At 45.5% G+C, this 13,492-nt stretch overlaps 1 protein-coding gene across 5 annotated transcripts in view; it reads right to left on the reverse strand.

Annotated features, from left to right (window-relative positions):
- Positions 1 to 13,492, reverse strand: part of FAM135A (family with sequence similarity 135 member A) — a 189,833-nt gene that overhangs the window by 116,598 nt on the left and 59,743 nt on the right. For all 5 annotated transcript variants that reach the window (XM_075340243.1, XM_075340242.1, XM_075340241.1 and 2 more), the window contains exon 3: positions 8,202 to 8,307. In XM_075340243.1, coding sequence (XP_075196358.1) covers positions 8,202 to 8,307 — 106 coding nt within the window. The remainder of the gene's footprint in view (positions 1 to 8,201; positions 8,308 to 13,492) is intronic.

Raw genomic sequence — 13,492 nt, forward strand, 5'->3', positions numbered from 1 at the left:
GATCACCAGCCAAGGTGAAGCGGACAGCTGGGGTCTGGTATTCTCAGGGTGGGAAGAGCCATGGTTATTGGACTCTTCCCAGCCTAAAAATATCAGGCCGCAGCCGTCCCAGAAGTGGCGCATCCATTAGATGCGCCAATCCTGGCGCTTCGCTCCAGCTCATCCCGCGCCCTGGTGCGGTGGCAAACGGGGTAATATACGGGGTTGATACCAGCTGTAATGTCACCTGGCATCAAGTCCTGGGGTTAGTGATGTCACGGCATCTAAACAGATACCCGACATCACTAACCCAGTCAGTAATAGAAAAAAATTAAACACAAAAAAAAAAAAAATTATTTGAAAAAAAAACTCCCCGAAACATTCCTTTTTCACCAATTTATTGAAAATAAATAAATTTCGGTCGCTGTAATCCATTTTGGAGGTCCCTCGGCGACTCTGGACCTTCTAGAATATGGGGGGCACGTTCAGGGAACGTATCCCCCATTTTCTGGAAGAGCAAGCTCTCCATGAGCAGTGTGGGTGCAGTAATCTGAGAATACTGCACTCACACTGCCCCGGTCCAACCTAGGGCAGAGTGACCTGCAGTAACCTCATTCCAGAATATGAGGGGCACGCTCACAGAACGTACCCCCCATATTCTAGAACAGCAGGCTCTCCATGTGAGGAGTGTGGCTGCAGATTACTGCACTCACTCTCCCCCGGTCCACAGCGCAGCAACAAGGTCAGCGTCCCTGCTTACAAGGATCCAGCTGACAGCCGCTGTCTGCGCATGCGCCGCCAGCTTTCTAGTAGGCGGAGTGATCGCGGGGACGGAGCAGCAGCCAGGTAACGGGGCTGACCGGGGCTGACCGGGGGCTGACCGAGGGCTGACTGGCGGCTGACCGTGGGACCTGGGGACGACTTTTCTGCCGCATGTGACGTGTCACATGCGGCAGAAAGAGCAGGATGAATGCGGCCGCGCGCTGTGCGCCGCAATCTTGCATGCTCCGGAGGGGGGGGGAGGGGGAGCGCTCCAGAGAACCGGAGGGGGCTCCGGTGGACCAGAGGGCTCCGGTGTACCGGAGAAGGGGTCAGGGGGAGGACATTTCCCTGCGATCTGAAATGTTTGATCATTTCAGATCGCAGGGAAATGAATGCAGAGCCGGCGCCGGCGGCAGTTTTCTGTGCGCTTCAGCGCCATTTTGACTGCTCCGGAGGGGGGTAGGGGTGGTGGGGGGACTCTCCGGTACCGGGGACCTTGGGGGCACTAGAGGATTATATTTCTTTATCATCTGACATGTTTGATCATGTCAGATGAGAAACATTATTTGCCTTTTTTTTTTTTTTTATGTGTACGTCGGTATACGGTGTATACCGGCGATCACATTATCGGGGTCCAAAAAAAACACCCCGATTCATAATCTGGGGACCTCCGGTAGCTGAAACCCCCGAGATTTTTCGTCACTGGGGGGCGCTACAAGCTTTTTCCGGCCTGACGTCTCAAGACGTCGGAACAGAATAAGTACCCTGTTTTTCCGACGTCTTGAGACGTTAGGCCGTCGCTATGGGGTTAATCAGCCTTAAAAATAGAAAAGCAAGATTAGACTTTACCAAAACCATCTAAGGCTAGGTTCACATTTCCGTTTTGCATCAGTCAAATGCGTTGCTTGACGCTTGTGACTGATGCATTGTACAACGGGTGACAAGAATTGAAATTCATTGTCACAAGAAAGCGGATTCCGTTGTAAAACGAGTGATCGTTCACAATAGCCAGCCGACGGCTTTTGAGAGCGATCAGCTGATCTCCCGGCTGCCAGCTTTTGAGAGCGACTGATCGCTCTCAAAATGCGGCGGCTGGGAGATCAGCCGATCGCTCACAGAAGGCGGCTGCCAGGCGATCAGCTGATCGTTCGGACGCCGAGAGAGCATGCGCAGCGAAATCAAAAGGATTCAACTGCTCAAACGTTACAAGCTGTGTTCCTGCTGCCCGACGGTCAGTCGTTCCATGACTGATCAGTCGGGCAGCGGATGCAACGCAAGGGCATCCGTCACAATCCGCCGCTCATACAAGTCTATGGGAAACAACGGAATCTGCCAAACGGATTGCGTTGTTTATCAGAGCGGCGGATTGTGACTGATAATAAACAACGGAAAAGTGAACCTAGCCTAAGGAAGCCGTCCAGTTCTGGAAAAGCATTGTATGGACAGATGAAACTAAGATCAACCTGTACCAGAATAGTGGGAAGAAAAAAAGTATGGAAGGCTTGGACTGACTCATGATCCAAAGCACAAAACATCCACTATAAAACATGGTGGAGGAAGAGTGAGGCCAGGCATCTATGGCTTTCAATGGCACTGGGTCACTAGTGTTTATTGATGATGTGACTGAAAACAGAAGCAGCTGGATGAATTCTGAAGTGTACAGGGCTTTACTTTCTGCTCAGATTCAACCATTTGCCGCAAGGTTGATTGGACGACGCTTCACAGGACAGATGGACAATGACCTAAAATATACTGAAAAAGCAATCCAGGAGATATTTTTAAGTCACAGAAGTGGAATATTCTGCAGTGTCAGAGTCAATCACCAGATCTCAGCCCCATTGAGCATGAATTTCATATACTTAAGAGAAAGCCTAAGACCCATAAACAAGCAACAAGTCAACTGCAGTAAAGGCCTAAAAAAGCGTCACAAAGACTTCCAAACTTCAGGCAGTCTTTGCCTACAAAGGATTCTCTCAACAAAGTATTGAAAATGGAAAATGTTATTTATGGTAATGTTAAATTTGTCCAATTACTTTTGTACCCTTGAAATGAGGAGGATTTGTAGAAGAATGGTTGTATTTCCTAATCAGTTCTCACAAATATTTTTGTTCGATCCCCCTAATTAAACCTGAAAGTCTACACTTCAATTGCATCTCATATAATAAGTATATCTATATCTATCTCTCTCTCATATATATATATATATATATATATATATATATATATATATATATATATATATATATATATATATATATATATATATATATATATATATATATATATATATATATATATATATATATATATATACACACACACACACACACACACACATATACTGTACACACACGTACATGTTGCAGTAATTATCTTCTTACAGTGCATCCAGATACAATCATGGGTAGCATTGTTAACATTAATAGGTGGTAATATTTAAGATTATTTAGAGAATTACATCAAATATTTATATATAAAAAGTACGTAGGAACATGAAGCGAAAAAGCGAGCAATGAAAGAAGCCCAGCGGTACAGCGAGCTGCTTGAGGTTTTCCCGATTTAGATTTTACTATATATGGCTCATTATGTTTCCCAATTACTAAATAAAGCTAAATATGTTACAAAGGAAGAATTAAACAAATGTATACATCGCCGACTGCAGGACCAGTCCGGCAAAGGATTAGAAGTCAATAGGAAACTGCATTTGTTACAAAACTGCAGATTTCATTTTTACTTGTATAAGGAACTTGTACTGATTTGGAAATAAAGGAACAACGCACGTCCGGTCTATTTGAGGTTTCTATTTTTTGTATGAATGCATGAGATTTTTCACACAGTGCCCGAGAATAGAGATTTAGGTTAAGAAAAAACAAGACTTCCCAATTGAATTGCCTTGTGCTCCAGAACCACCTTCCCAGTGGTCCCAGCTAGTGATGATATCCTGACTGTCATTTAAAAGACCACTGCTGTCAGTCACTGGTTGCAACAGTCAAATGCTGTGCATGTAGATGCCAGAGATATTGGTCACATAAGGATGTTTTCCCACGAACGATGCTCATTTTAAGTCAATGATCTTATAATAATAATAATAATAATAATAATAATAATAATAATAATAAAGTTTCACAATTGAATGAGTTTTAAAAAAATATCCCTGTGCTGAGATAATCTTATATATGTGCCCCTGCTATGTACTGTGTAATGACTGTATCTGACCATACAGGGACATGGTCTGATCATACCACATCTCCTGGGCCAGGGGAGGAAGAAAAAAAAAAAGAATGGGATCGCAAATAATACTTTCTTTTGAGGGTAAAACATTTTTTTAAAAACAGGCAGGGAAATGTTTTACCTCACAGAAAGAATCAGCTATGATCCCATGCTTTAATGTCTGCATACTTTTTTACATCCTCCCCGGCCCAGGAGCTTGGTATGATAAGACCATGTCCCTGTACGGTCAAACACAGCCATTACACAGAACATAGCAGGGGCACATATATATGATAATCTCAGCACAGGAACTGATGTCTGATGTGTGCTGATGTAAAGTAGACATGAGGGTAATGTTATTCATTAATTATGTTGTGTGACAAAACTCTGGTTTAAAAAGGTGTAAAAATTCAAAATTTTAAAATTGCTAAATTTCCAAAGTTATTATTGGTTATTAGACTGGTCCAATTTCTAAAACTTGGACTGGTCAAAAAGATCAAAATTAAAATCATTAAAGGAGTTGTCCGACATTAGCTTACCAAACATTTTTGAGTTGATCTGTGCTGTAATGTCATATAAATCACCCCTACATTGTTATTTTTTGTTTTCTAACTTTTGTTCCTCTTGAATTATGACTTTATTCTCTGCAGCTCCTTGTTTACATTCAGCTCCAGCAAACCGACCACTTCCTGTGCAAAACCTCCCAGTCACAGCTGGCACCGCCCGGCCTCAGTGTCCAGCCTCACCTCAGTGTCCAGCCCCACCTCAGTGTCCAGCCTCGACCCCTGCACACACAATACCTGTCAGTATTCAGCCTCAGCACCTGACCTGTTATCACTCTAGCAATGGAGATAACAGCCCCACATCGGGCTCTGCAACACACACACACACACACACACACACACACACACACAGCGCTCTGTACCGACCCCCCCCCATCGTTCTGTACCGGCCCCTACCCCCATAGGGAACACATGTGGGCTACAGTCACATGACCGTTTCGTTTTTGCGGTCCACAAAAAAAGGTCCGTTTTTTTCACGGATGCATCCGTGTCATCCGTGTGCTTTCTTTGCAAAAACAAGATCTGCTTTTGCAGCAAGAAAGATAAATAGATGAGTAGATATAGAGATGAATAGATAGATATAGAGACAGAGAGATAAAGAGATGGATGAATGAATGGATGAATGAATGAACAGAGGGATCTATAGATATAGAGACAGAGAGATAGACGGATGAATGAATGGGATAGATAGATAAATAGATGAGAAAGACCTATATAATGTCCTAACCCCCTGCATATTCTAAACTGGCATCCTTTAGTGACTTTCATGTGGCACTAAAGGGTGCTTTGCCTTGTATTTAGCCAAAAAATAATTAAAAAAAAACGATGTGGGGTCCCCCCCATCTTTTGTAGCCAGCTAGGGTAAAGCAGACGGCTGCAGACTACAAACCACAGCTGGCAGCTTCACCTTGGCTGGTAATCCAAAACAGAGGGCACCCCACGCTGTTATTTTAAATTATATAAATAATTTAAAACAAAAAACGTGGGGATCCAAATTGGATCACCAGCCAAAGGTAAAGCGGACAGCTGTGGTCTGGTATTCTCAGACTAGGGAGGTCCACTGTTATTGGACACTCCCCAGCCTAAAAATAGCAGGCTACAGGCGCTACAGAAGTGGCGCATCCATTAGATCTGCCAATCCTGGCACTTCGCCCCAACTCATCCCATTGCCCTGGTGCGGTGGCAAACGGGGTAATATACGGGGTTGATGCCAGATGTGTAATGTCACCTGGCATCAAGCCCAGCAGTTGGTGATGTCACGCGTCTATCAGATATCCGACATCACCAACCCAGTCAAGAATTAAAAAAAAAAAGACAAAAAAAGTTTTATTTGAAAAAAACACTCCCCAAAACATTCCCTCTTTCACCAATTTATTGAAAAGAACAATAAAATCAGGTCCGGCGTAATCACATGACCACTCTGAGCCGGGGAAGAGGGGCTGACAACAGGGGAGGTAAGTGGTCACTATCTACTTACCTGCCCCAATGTAGCCCAATAGGGTAATAAAAAAAAAGTCAAAATAAGCCGGATAACCCCTTTAAGGAGTTAAAGGCCATGTAGTATTTTTCATCTCAGTATCACAATATCACCCATACTAATGATCCTGCCAGCAGTGAGCCCAATCACCTCACTAAGGGGTACTTCTCACATAGCGAGATCGCTGCTGAGTCATAAGTTTTGTGACGTACCAGTGACCTCATCAGCGATCTTGCGGTGTGTGACACTAAGCAGCGACCTGGCCACTGCTGTGAAATCGCTGATCGCTACACACTGTTCTGGTTCATTTTTTGCTCGTTGGTCTCCCACTGTGCAGCACACATCGGCATGTTTGATGGCAGGAGACCAACGAGCACCGACTCTGTGTAAGCAGCGTACGCTGTTAACCAGGGTAAATATTGGGTAACTAAGAAAAGCGCTTTGCTTAGTGACCCGATGTGTACCATGGCTACATGTGCAGGGAGCCAGCTTCAAGCGGTGTACGCTGTTAACCAAGGTAAATATCGGGTAACTAAGCAAAGCGCTTTGCTTAGTTACCCGATATTTACCCTGGCTATGTGTGCAGGGAGCCAGCGCTAAGCGGTGTACGCTGGTAACCAAGGTAAATATCGGGTAACCAAGCAAAGCGCTTTGCTTAGTTACCCGATATTTACCCTGGTTACCAAGCTGGTGGCTGGTGAGATTTGACTGTTTGACAGCTCACCAGCGACCATGTTGCGACACACCAGCGATCCTGACCAAGTCATATCGTGGTCGGAATCTCTGGTACGTCGTTTAGTGAGACGGCACCCCAGGTCCAATACAAACAAGATAAAGCCATCTCTGCTGATATGGTTAGGGGGATAAGAAATGTACTACACTCATAGACTGACAGTGTAAATACATAGTATGGCAGATATGAAGTTCAGAATTTGCTATGAATATCACAGTATGGCAAGCATTGGCCCATCCTTTCTCACTAGCCAAATAAAAGGGTTGTGCATCCCTGACACTTGTTTTAAGTTGCAGATGTTAAAAGGCACATGTGCACAAGTGGCGTTTTTCTTTGTTGTTTTTTGTGTGTGTGTTTCTTCATTCATTTTTTTTCTTGCTTATTTTAATCAATATAGGCAAGGAAAAAGCATCCCAGCAAATTCTGAGAATCCTGACTTGCTGTGCACACGCTACTTCCTGTTTCTTGCAGACTGTGTTACTGAAAAAAGAAGCCGCCTGTCAATTGTTTGTGGGTTTTTTTCTGCATTTCTACAATCCACTGCAATGCTTTATCACTACAGTGGATTATATCGTAGCACTTTGCCTCACACACTGTGCATACAGCATGGTGTATGAGGCTCTCCGCAGCTCAGTAACCTGGGGTGATCATGCTCACGACCCAGGGTTACCATGGCAGCGATCGGATCCCTGTGATCACATGACAGGGACCCAAACGCCAGGGAGAGGTAAGCGATTTCTCTCCCTGCCTCCTGAATGCTGTGATTGCACTGATCGCAGCATTTAGGGGGTTAAACTGCCAGAAGCGTTGCGGGCACTGCTCCAGGCAGTGAGAGCTGGGTCTCAGGTGTAACATCAGCCGGAGACTCGGTGGCGATCGCGGGGGTACAGCGCCTAAACCCCGGCGATCACCATGACAAAAAAAAAAAAACTCAAAAAGAAGCAAGAAAAAATGCATATGAAAAAACGGGCAAAAACAATTAAAAAAAGAAAGCGTGTTTTTTCTGCCAAAACATGCTTTATTATTTTATTATTTAAAAAAAGCAACGTGGGCACATCACCTCAAAGTACAAAAGAAGATCTACTCCGCTGTTTCTTCCCCCAGAGATCCAGCAGTGCAATTTTTAAGGAAAATCCGCACATAAAACTCAGCGTACCCCCAAGAGAAATGGACACGTGGGTTTCAGAAACACACAGTAGATCAGGTTATGGCTTATAATAAAAACAAGCATAGTGGGCAGGAGAATTCTGGAAATCTCATCCACTTTGCTGGAAGATGCTGCGGTTTTTGCCTAAAGGATATATGCAGTGTCACTAACTCACTAGAAACTCATCGTGGGCACTTAATCCTATATAACATTATTCTAAGCACCGTTCCCTGCCGGAGGAAGGCAGTCTACCTCTAGGGCAACAGTACAACTAAAGCAACACAAAGAATGGCCGGAAGGAGACCCCATAGCCCAGAATGTGACACTCACCCTCTCTGGAACAGATCCACATTGTAAAACTTCTGCAGCTCCACTGAGAACTCCACAGTTGCCTGAACATCACTCATTTTGATTCCAGATGAAGAGTCACTATTTACTAAACAGGAAGAAACGTGAGAAAATTAATAACATTGTACACGAAAATCTGAGCCAATGTTCACGTTAGGCTTATGGCGTCTATGTGACATTTATGCAGCAAAAACATCCTGATGTAAACACAAACGACTCCAGAAGATGCCATACAGTGTTACCCGCCATCTATAAGGTCCACATACCTCCTTTCCATATGCAATATATCAACGTGTACTGGTCAAATGGAGACCAAATTAACACTCTACTGGTCTCGTTCAGGCTGAGACCTACGGACTAGCTTACTGGCTTGTTCTATCATACACAATATATGTACCCTGCTCTTATGAGAATATTGGGAGTTTTGGCATAGGGTACTTTCACACTTGCGTTTTTTTCCTTCCGTCACAATCCGCCCTTTTGGAAAACAGCGGAATCAGTTAACGGATTCCGCTGTTTCCCATAGACTTGTATGGATGACGGATTGTGCCAAAAGGACCTGCGTTGCTTCTGCTGGGGGCGACGCTGCATTGCTTCCGCCCAGCGGGAGGAACGCAGCATGTAACGTTTTTTTGAGCAGCGGAATCCTCAGGATTTCACTGCGCATGCTCTCTCTGGCTCCCTGCACTCGTAACCAAGGTAAATATCGGATAACCAAGCAAAGTACTTTGCTTAGTTATACCCGATATTTACCCTGGGTACGTGTGCAGGGAGCCCGACACTTCCCCGCTTGGCTCCGCCCCCTCCCGCACTCCACTCCGCATGTATACACACACACTCACCTGTCCTCAGCGCCATGGCCCTGCTCGGCTCCACCCACCACGCACTCCGCCCCAGCACACATTCTCGGCGGCAGAGCGATCAGCTGATCACCCGGCGGCCGGCTACGGGGAGCAATCAGCTGATCACCCGGCAGCCGGCTACTGGGAGCGATCAGCTGATCACCCGGCGGCCGGCTACTGGGAGTGATCAGCTGATCACTCGGCGGTCAGCTACTGGGAGCGATCAGCTGATCACCCGGCGACCGGCTGCTGTGAGCAATCAGCTGATCACCCGGCGACCGGCTGCTGTGAGCGATCAGCTGATCGTTCACAATAGTCTTCCGCCGGTAAACTGTAAAAAAAATAAATAAATAAATAAATAAATAAAATCAAAATAGATTCCGTTGTTTGGCAGCATCCGTTGTGCCACTATATGCAACACATCCGTTGCATCCGTCACACAACACAATGCAACGGATACCGTTCAACGCAAGTGTGAAACTAGCCATACCATTAGGAGATGCTATGACATCCATTAACGATAAGGATCCAATGGCTGTAACCTCCACCATGCATCAGACCACAATGACTACTCAGACTTGTTCTCAGCACTACTGAGGTCAGCTGTGCGCAGTTCCCTGCACAGTTCCAGCTCCAAAACATCACTGTGCAAAGTGCAAAACAGACACTACTTTGTTCTTTTGGCCAATACTTCAGCGAGATGGAATATCCTAGCAATGTACCATATCTTCATAATACTCCTTAAACTATATTAAGGCACTACATTATTCGAATCAATAATTGAATCTAGTCTCCAACCATTCTGATAAGGTTGTGCAAGGGCTGTTAATGTCAGGTTTCAGGCTGATGCTTCCTGTACTTGCAGGCACCATACTCTTCACAGTGCTGGTGCAAGATACCATTAACTTAAATAGGACAATGATGCAATACCCTGCAACAAGTCTAGAAAAGTATAGTGTCTGTGAATACAAACCATCCCGAAAAAGTATACACTGAAGAGGCTGCAAAGCTCGCCAGCCATGACAGCTCTAAGGCTATGTGCCCACGTGTGTGCGCTCTGCAGTGCAGCGTAAAGTCACTGCATGTGCGCTTCAGAGCGCAGCTGAAAAGCTCCGTTCTGAAACTTTGGTGACTGCAGAATTTGTGCGCTCTGGATGCTGCCTCTCCCTATAGACAGAATGGAGACAGCATGTAGAGCGCACGAAAGAAGTGACATGTTGCTTTTTAGAACGCAGCGATTTGGCTGCGTTCTAAAAAGTAAACTATGTTTACTTACATAGTTACTTAGGTTGAAAAAAGACCTAGGCCCATCTCGTTTAACCTTCCTCCACCAGTTCTACATTTGGTCACTAAGTCATTTATAACCAACAATGTTGTGTATACTGAGGAAATCATCCAGCCCTTTTTTAAAAGCGGTTATAGTGTCTGCCATTACTACCTCTTCTGGTAGGGCATTCCACAATCTGACTGCTCTAACTGTAAAGAACCCTTTCCTATTTAGCTGCCGGAATCGCTTTTCTTCTACTCGCAGTGTATGCCCCCTGGTCCTTCGTATTTTCTTTGGAAGAAATACTTGCAATATTTATTTGTTTTAGCACCAGGACCTTATCATTGCTTGGACTACATTCCCTCCTACCTGGTAGTTTGACACTCCACCTGCTGTGATTAACAGCTCACTGTCTATAGACATTGTACATACAGAGCCTGGTGTGAGCGGGGCCAGCTTTCCAAATGAAAAAAATCTGATTATGTCAGAACCGTTGCACCCAGTAAACTAAGTGATACATCATTGGATTCAGGGTCTCTTTGCCTACATCATGCTGCTCTTAGATGAGGTAGCAAAAACCTGCTGCTAGATTCCCTTTAAAACTACTGGATCCCTAAAGTCAAACACCCGCTGGATAGGCCATCAAATTAAAAAGGCTGGATATAATGGTGAAAATATACAGCACTGTATTCTCCTCTCTTTTATCAATCAAAGCTGTTAGGAATGATCTCCCACTCAGAATCCTTAGCTCACACCAGCCTGTGGCGGTAAGTCCCTGTGCACACTAGACAAAGGATTTCTCAAGAAATTTCTAGAGAGTCTGAAAGATTAGTGCACTTGCATTCAAAAAACGCACTAATAACACTCCGAAAAACGCATACGTTTTTACTGCGGTTATGATGCGTTTTTTTCCGCGGGTTGGTCCCTGCATTTTTTTTACCATTATCTATGGCAAAAAACGCAGGTACCTGCAGAAAAGAAGTGACATGCGCATTATTGTAAGAAATTCTGTAGAAAGAATGTTCTTGAAAAAAAACGCAGTGTGCGCACAGCTAATTTTTTTCCCCATAGGTTTTGCTGGGGAATGTCTGCAGAAAGGTTACAACCATTTTCTCAAGAAATTTCTGCAGAAAAAACGTGGGTAAAAACACAGTGTGCGCACAGGGCCAAAGACAACTGTCTACAGCACTGCTCTACCTGAACTTGTACTCCGGGCTCATGAGGCCTTGTCCCAACAGGCAGCTGACCTTGGTTTCTCTCTTAGTGTCCCATACAAATTTTTGCATAAAGTTTTTGTAGTTTGTGGCATCTAAAGCAGAATGAATGTAAAGGATGCTTTACACGCTGCAACATCACTATCGATAGCTAGCGATGTTGCGAGTGATAGCAGCCGCCTCTGTCGTTCGTGCGAGATTTGGTGATCGCTGCCGTAGCGAACAATATCGCTACGGCAGCGTCACACGCACATACCTGTTCAGCGACGTCGCTGTGACCGTCGAACAATCCCTCCTTCAAGGGGGAGGTGCGTTCGGCATCACAGTGACGTCACTAAGCGGCCGTCCAGTAGCAGAGGAGCGGCGGAGATGAGCGGTCGGAACATGCCACCCACCTCCTTCCTTCCTCATTGCCGGTGGACGCAGGTAAGGAGATGTTCGTCGTTCCTGCGGTGTCACACATAGCGATGTGTGGTGCCGCAGGAACGACGAACAACCAGCGGCATGCACCACCAATGATATTATGAAAAGGAGCGACGTGTCAATGATTAACGATTTTTGCCGTTGTTGCGATCGTTGCTCCTAGCTGACACACACTGCGATGTCGCTAACGACGCCGGATGTGCGTCACTAACACCGTGACCCCGACGATATATCGTTAGCAATGTCGCAGCGTGTAAAGCACCCTTTAGTCTTCAAAAAGCCCACATGCAGACTTTGCTCTGGAGCACACCCCTGCTACACTGAAAGCGATGGAAACCTGCAGCCTTTCTGCAGCAGATTCAGCAAACAAGCTGTTTAGTTCCCATGGAAAATATCCACAGCTTGTGGATTACATTTATAAGGTTTCATTCATTTGCCCTGTACTGTAATTTTACCTGCGAAAATTCATCATGTGCGTTCCCCTAAATTACTTACTGCACATTTGTCCTTACCCTAAGGCAATGTGACTTCTAACCATGTGCTGTGCCAAAGAAGCTAAAAGAATGAAATCCGGTCTCTATAAAATCCTAATTATGCTCCTACCACAAGCAGAAACAAACTGTGCATGAAGATTATTTTACTGTCGACTTTAATAAACTACTGCAATTAAAATGTGTATCTGGAATCATGCCCAGGATCAAGGAGCCTAATTTGCACCCCTCTGGTTAACAAACACAAGTCTAACACATACGTGTACAAGCAGAAGCTAAACCCCAAACACAGAGTAAACACTCTGCTCTCCATTATGTAAACTAAACACGCGGATCACTCACCAGCTGGCACACGCCTGCTCCGACCAGCTTTCCTTCATGGAGTTACACATCTGCCAGGAAGGAAAGGGTCTTATTAACACCCCCCTCTCATGTCAGTATAACCTAAATGTGCCGTGTGCTCTGCGTCTTTCTCCCTCCAGCTTCATCCCCCTCGCACTTCCATAGACTTAGGGGTACTTTGCACGCTGCGACATCGCTAGCCGATGCTAGAGATGCCGAGCGCGATAGTCCCCGCCCCCGTCGCACATTTGATATCTTGTGATAGCTGCCATAGCTAACATTATTTCTACGGCAGCTTCACACGCACTTACCTGCCCTGCGGGCAGGGGGCGGGTCATGCGACATCACAGCGATGTCACACGGCAGGCGGCCAATAGAAGCGAAGGGGCGGAGATGAGCGGGACGTAAACATCCCGCCCACCTCCTTCCTTCCGCATAGCCGGTGGACACAGTTAGGAGATGTTTCTCGCTCCTGCGGCTTCACACACAGCGATGTGTGCTGCCGCCGGAACGAGGGACAACATCGTAACATCGGTCCTTCCGAAATGATGGAAATGACAGACGCTATACAGATTGCCGATTTACGATGCTTTTGCGATTTCGATCTGACCCCGATGATATCGCAGTAGCGATGTTGCAACGTGCAAAGTACCCCTTAGGGTAGCAGCTGTGATGTCAGTGGGGTCAAATCGAA

This window comes from Anomaloglossus baeobatrachus, chromosome 3 (assembly GCF_048569485.1).
Source record: "Anomaloglossus baeobatrachus isolate aAnoBae1 chromosome 3, aAnoBae1.hap1, whole genome shotgun sequence".
Lineage (NCBI taxonomy): Eukaryota > Metazoa > Chordata > Amphibia > Anura > Aromobatidae > Anomaloglossus > Anomaloglossus baeobatrachus.